This window comes from Frankliniella occidentalis, unplaced genomic scaffold, assembly GCF_000697945.3.
Source record: "Frankliniella occidentalis isolate FOCC.00 unplaced genomic scaffold, Focc_3.1 Scaffold123, whole genome shotgun sequence".
NCBI lineage: Eukaryota > Metazoa > Arthropoda > Insecta > Thysanoptera > Thripidae > Frankliniella > Frankliniella occidentalis.
Window position 1 is genome coordinate 172,448 of NW_026267250.1, and position 6,646 is coordinate 179,093.

Here is a 6,646-nt window from a genome sequence, read left to right on the forward strand (position 1 = left end):
CGAGCAATTTCCATTTCGACTCTGATCGGCTCCAAGTTTAAGACATTTCCTTTTTAATTTCAAAAGAGAAATCCAAATCAGGTTTCACAATTAAATTTGATGACTTCCGAAAAATTGTAATTTTTCTAATGACAGCGTAACAGGCGTAACAGCCTGCGGTAAAAGAACATTCCCTCCGCACTCACACAAAAAAGACCGCTTGCTAAAATAGCAAAATTCAGGTCCTCGCGTTTTGCTTTTGCTTTCGCTGTTTTAGCAAAAGCTTTTGCTGTTTCAGCTAACTGTTTGCTAAAACAGCAAAACCTTTTGCTCAAAAAAATATTAAAAAATTGTGGTACCTTCTATTTATTTTTATGTTTCCAAGGGGGGAGAACGTGCGGTAGCAGCAGAGGGCATAAGGCATTGCTGGCAGATGGGGTTAGGCGGGTGCGGGCGCACTGCTGAGCGGCGGGGTGGGCAGGGCACCCGCGGAGGGATCAATAGCGGTGGGGGGCGGGGCGGCTGGCCGGTGCCGGCGTACGGGCCGGAGCACACGGAGGACGACTTGTAGTAGTTCCGCCTGCTGGACGTGGAGAACCAGTGACCGGGGCGACCGGCCTATAGTGAGGCGGCGAGGCCGGAGCAGCAGCTGGCGCGAGCAGGACCGAATCGAGTAAATATACTGAACACGCGCGCGTGTCCTGCAGGGAGAGAGAGAGAGAAAGGGAGCTGCGGGGAGGAAGAGAGAACGACGCAGCGGCGGCGTCGTCACGGCAACGACACGTCACGCACGCGCACGTAGAGACGTGTGTATAGCGACCGGTAAACAACACTAAGGGTATGCTATTTCCAGCCGTTCTACGACGTTGTTATGATGAAGGAACTGATCACAAAACCGTGTGTGACAGAGCAGACGCAGGGGGACGCAAGTAAATTTGCTTTTCTTTCGGAAGGGGTCGCGGTTGTGGTGGTTTGGGGGGAGAGGGGGGGGGAGCTTTGATCGCCGGCGTGCTCTCCACTTTCCGCCAGTTATAGACCGCGAGTTACTACTACTGCTAGACCGCGCCGGCCGCATCCCCGCGTGCGCACTCAGAGAAATGAAAAGAGTGTAAAGAACCAGCCTGCGGTTCGTTCGGGGACCGCCGTTAAATGCGAGCGGTTGATGCAACATTTATGGGAGGAAAACCGAAATTGTGATTCAATCCACCACTATAGGTGTATTGCATCAACCATATCAGCCACCTGGTAGGCCTATGCGGAAAGCGCATTCTTGACCTCGTTTGCCCGAATGTCACCTCTTTCATTTATGCCACTCCTCTTTCCGATGCTGGTAAGCAGTTTACTCTTAATTCTTGCACTGAAAAAAAAGAATCATTGTTCCAACGACCGTCGTGTTCTTGCGGCCGGGTTGTTGGTCGAATGACACGATGTTGCTAACCCTACGACAACCGGTAGTTGTGCCACCGACCATGTCGTTGAGCCAGCAACCATGGTCGTTGGAATAGCATCATATGTTTCTGAAGCCATTCCAAGAACAAAATGTTGTTGGAGGTACAACTCATGTCGTTGGTACAATGATTCTTTTTTTTGAGTGTGGACACCGAAACAAATGGCGCAAGTCGTGCCAATTTCCTCCTCAAGGGGGTTGTTAAAAGGGATGAGCCGACGGAATAATAGAGGAGAGAGGAAACAATCGTAGGGATACCGGATTAGTACCGTCAAGTTCGCGATAAAGAGGAACAAGAACCCCTGCGATGCCATCGGAGCATGGGAGCAAGGCGGGGCGGGGAGGGGTAGGGGGATGACTATGACTATATAGCGAGCGGAAGGGAAGGCTCTCCTTCTCCTGCTGGAGCTTGAGAGCAGCACTCCTTCATGGCTGGAGCAGGGGCGCAGGCTGGCAAGAGCTAATTCCACACTAACAACCAAGGGAGGGAAATAGACCAGAAAGACAGACAGACAGACAGACAGACAGACAGACAGACAGACAGACAGACAGACAGACAGACAGACAGACAGACAGACAGACAGGCAGGGAGGCAGGGAGGCAGAGAGGCAGACAGAGTACTTGTAGGCGAGAGCTCTTCAGCATGGCCCGGCTGGAATCATCTTGATTATCAGTAGAAGAGGGGGGAAGTAGTGAGGCGGGTGGCGACGGGGGACAAGGGCGGGACGGAGCCTTTGTCATCCCCGACAATGGGAAACAAGACGGGGGACGTCCTCGTCCTTCAACGCGGGGCATTGACGAGACAGACAGATGATTGTTATGGTGGCTGCGCTGCACAGAGCACACTGCAGGCGTCGCGACGTCGCGCCCGAATCGCCCGAATAAAAAACATCACAAAGCTGTGCGGCGCGCGCGCTTAGGAAACCATACGTTATCCGTCAGCGATCGCCGTCAATATTTCAGTCGTTTTGGAACTGTCCTCTCGCTGTCAGTGAGTGCGGATGGGTTGCGAACAGAGAGAGGGGGGGGGACGCTATCACGCCCTCTCTCTGCTACGTGCAAAACTTTCGTTTCTCTTTGTTGAAGTGTCTAATCAGACCGCAATCGATGAGTTTAATCAATTCTCCCGCAGAGCCCGGTCAGCAGTTGTTGCAGTCCCTGCCAAACTAATCAGGAAGTGAGAAAGTTGCGTCGAGCCGCCGCCTCTCTCGAGCAGAGTTTCACGTGGCGGGGCACAGCGCGCGGCGCGGGGTGGCGTGGAGCAGGGTCATTCCCGACCTAAATGTTGGATGCGGCAAAAGAACAGCAGCTGAGACTGAGTTAAGGCGAAATTGCGCCGTTTCTGAGAGATTTGCGCAGCTCCACCAGGCAGCGGCAACCCTTGGGCCCTGGCCCCCCCTCACCCTCCGGAGGTCTGGCCGGAGCAGGCCTGAAGGCAAAATGCGGCGGCGTCACTCTACAAGGCCGGAAAGCATTTCCGATGACACAAAAATTAGCATTATTCATTCATAACGGAGGGTGAATAATGAAAAAAAGTCGATTGAAAGACTCGCAAAGGCTGTTAAAATATTAGCAATAGGGGCATGGTGGTGTTAGGTTGGAAAGGGTGGGTTGGGGAGGGGAGGGGCCATGGGCCATGGGCCATATCGGAGGCGTTCTCTACCAGATAACGCTCCAGCGCGGTTCCAAAGGCTCCGGCCCGGCTGGGCTGCGCCGATCAGACGGGGATGCCGGATTTATCTCCGCCGTGCCCCTCCCCGCCCCGCCCCGCCCCACCCGATCCGGCCCACCCCATACCGCTGCAGATAGCGGCATCGGCCGCGCCGCTCCGCGGATTTCAATCCGGCCGAGCCGAGCCTCTGGTGTACTGGAATATGAAGGTGCACGTGGAAGGGAGAGAAGGCACGCTCCAGGCTGCAGGGGGGAGAGATGGTTAAGACGTGTTCGTATCGCCCGTACCGAGACAAGATCCCGGACAAGATCCATCTAAGGCACGAAAAAAAGTGGACATGCCATCAATTTGCAAATTGAGCGCAGTGTTGTAGGCCAGCGAAGGGCGACTGACCGCCAAAGTGCAATTACTAAAACAGCAGGGGCTGATCATGGTGCTGCTCCGATTTTTTTTTTGGCTAGCGCATATACTGATGTGAATCAAAACCAAAACTTTAACAGTGTTCGCTTGAATAAAAGTGCCATAGCTAATTTTTTAGACCGTGATCGTTTTTATCTTTTATTCAGAGTATCCCGCCGTGACCACGACCCAGCCAGTATGGAGGAGGACGACCCACCGCCCGTCGTCCACGCCGTGCCGGTGGCCCCGGCCACCCCCGTCGCCACCGTCGCCCCCGCAGACGCCGCCCCCAGCGCCCCCACGCCCGTCAGCATGTCCACGGAGCCGCGGTCGTCGGAGCGCGGCGCCAAGCGGGGCAAGCCGCCCTTTCGCCTGTGCTTCACCGTGCCCGGCGTGGGCGGCAGGTCCGCACTGCCGCCCGCATGCCTCAACGCCGCGCCAGGTAGCCATACACCCACATAGAAATAATCTTCGTTTTAGTACTCGCATTTTTATTCGGCAAATTATTATGAGAGCTCGGCGCCTGCGAGGCTCGGGGTAGGCAAGCCCGCGGTACACGCCTGCACCGCGTGCGATATGTTGCCTACCTACCAGGCGCTATGAGGTCTGCAGAGGCTGAACTGGAAGGTTCATAACAGCGGAAAAGGGGCGTACTTCTGAATGATCGGAAGATACCATCAGCAGCAAGCACACTACAACTTCCTGTACACATGCACATTTCTGCGAGGAATGCGAATTGTCTTCATTATTTACAATTGGTTTTGAAAATGTATACCTTCCGACATTGTGACAGTGTAGTACGGGGTCCGGAGGGAAATGTGCGTGCGCCACCGCGCGCCTCTCCCCCAATTTGGGGCACGCCCCTAAATCTTTGAAGCATCCAAATTTAATCTCCTCGCCCGCCCCTTCCCCGCTCCGGAAAGCCCAGGGCGCCCTATGGAACGGGGCGGGACCGGGGGCGGGGGTCAACCGCGCAGCCCAGCAGTCTTCTCTTTATACCTTTTTTTGAAAAACGGCGATAGGGGATAGGGGGGGGTAACCTCTCTGTGGAATAAATGCCGCTGCATTTTTGCCCCTCGTTAATTATTCTAATTCTCTCTCCGAAATAGACTCGGCGCACGGTGTCGAGCGCGATGTCGATCGGCGGTCTGGTCGGTCTGGTGTTTCGCCGCGCCCGTATCATGCGCCCGGCGCAGCGTCAGGCGCCCGACTGAATTATCGCGATAATTGGCTCAACGCGAACGCGACGGCATGTGACACAGATTGAATGAATGTCTGCGTCCTCTGTCTCTGTCTGTCTGTCTCTGTTTCTCTTTGTCTGTCTGCCTGTCTCTCTCTCTCTCTCTCTCTTTGTCTGTCTCTTTTGTGCCGTTGTGTGCTGACCGCTCCTGTACTCTGAAAATGTGCACAATGGACTCTGTTGGATTTGCAGAGTATACGCAAAATCACCACGGCTTACCAGAGTTTTTTTTCTACTTACAATTTTACGCTCTAAAATCTTATGCACTTTTTTTATTTATATAGCTTGCGGATGTCTGTCAACATGCACGGCTTACGCATTATTTTTTTTTTCAATAAGCCATAAAGAACTTTGTTCTCACTGGCGTATTAAAAAATGTGTAAGCAGTCGGTGCAGGTTGACAGAAATCCGCAAGCTAATTAAAAAGTTCGTAATATTGTGTATACTTCTGTAACTCCACTTTGTGTTTTTTTTATGCAGTCGGTGCCGTGACTGGTAAGTTCTACTCGCGCGAGGAGGAGAAGGTGAGGGTCGAGCTGCAGAGGATGCTGGACGAGCAGCAGGCTGCGGGCGGCGAGCCGGCGGGGCAGCGGCGCGGCGTGGGCGTGCTGGAGAGCTGCAGGTGAGGATGAGATGAGGACTAAGGACGAGAGAGGCGAGGCACTACGAGGGCTTTCCGGGATAACTCCGCAAAAACTGCTCTCACATCAACTGGACTGCCTTTTTGTAGAGATTCGAAGGCTTCCGAAGACTGTGAGAAATTCTTGTAAGGGTTACAGGATATTTTTCCATGATGTATGATGTAAAATTACAACTTGAAAATTTAAAGTTACAAGCACAATGTATCGACTTCGAATTCATATTGACTAGCAAGAATGGGCAGTCGCAAATTTGGAACATATTCTGTAAATCATACATAAATTGTAAATTTACGAAGAAATGTTTCACAGTAATAGTTAAAAATCTAGCGCGATGGCAAAACAAGTTGCAAAATACTTTGCAGTGGCGAAAGGGTTTGCCATTCGCTTTCGCAAGCAAGGTTTTAACTGTGCCCTCAGGTGAGTGCGTCCTCCCCGTTACCGGTACCGGTGGGAGTTTAGCGGGGTGGGCCAATCAGGGTGGGACTGCCACTACTGCCGTTGCTGCTGCCGCCGAGGCTGCCGGCTGCCGCCCATTAGGAGGAGTGTTTGCGCGGATCAGGGGCGTGCCAGTCAGCCCGAGTGGAGGGGAGGGGAGGGGAGGGGGCACCAAAGTGGCGCACTGCAGCCTGCGCAGCCCGGGCACAGCCGCCCCAGGCAGGCAAGCAGAAGAACGGACTCATTCGCGCGGGGGGACTTCACTTGTAGGTCAAAGTCGAGTAGGCAGGCAGTGAGCGAGTGGGACACAAAGGGCGTGCTGTGTGCTGCTTCATCCGGAAACACTGCACTGCACGCGGATGTTCGGCATAACTCTTATTGTACTTTCAGGTACGGGGAATACCCGCGGCCGCTGGTGACGCCCAGGATCGGGGACCGACGCCTCCACTTCGCGTACCGGACGTCCGAGATGGTCAAGGTGCAGTGCGCCATCGCTCGGGCGGCGGCGCTGGCCCCCGGGGCCGGGGGTGGCGGCCACGGCCCGCACCGCAGGGCCACCGCGCCCGCACCAGCGGCGCCCGCGCCCAGCTGAGGCAGCTCCAAGAGACCCCCTCGTCTCGCCTTGCCCCACACCGAATTAATTTTTAATTTATATCCTGCGAAATTATCTGAAAACTGACTGCACAACACGAGAAACTGCAGGACGTGTTTCACTGATACTGTACGGTACATGTGTGTAATGTTTGCTCTGAAACGGCGCCCTCATTATTTTACGTTATTTTTGTTTTTGAGGAGGGGAGGCGGAGGACACGATGGTGCACCGTATCCCGTAT

General features: G+C 54.1%; 2 protein-coding genes across 5 annotated transcripts in view; one reads left to right on the plus strand and one right to left on the minus strand.

Annotated features, from left to right (window-relative positions):
• Positions 1-6,646, minus strand: part of LOC113214159 (uncharacterized) — a 39,709-nt gene that overhangs the window by 24,251 nt on the left and 8,812 nt on the right. The window lies entirely within an intron of this gene.
• Positions 7-6,613, plus strand: LOC127750025 (uncharacterized). 3 transcript variants are annotated; one of them, XM_052270435.1, is made up of 4 exons: positions 7-817; positions 3,665-3,939; positions 5,218-5,359; positions 6,204-6,613. In XM_052270435.1, the coding sequence occupies exons 2-4, from the start codon at positions 3,696-3,698 to the stop codon at positions 6,403-6,405; spliced, it is 588 nt and encodes a 195-aa protein (XP_052126395.1). In that variant the 5' UTR covers positions 7-817; positions 3,665-3,695; the 3' UTR covers positions 6,406-6,613. The 3 variants fall into 3 exon arrangements, with proteins under 3 accessions (XP_052126395.1, XP_052126396.1, XP_052126397.1); XM_052270436.1 differs by having other exon boundaries at positions 7-801; XM_052270437.1 differs by lacking the exon at positions 7-817 and having other exon boundaries at positions 969-3,939.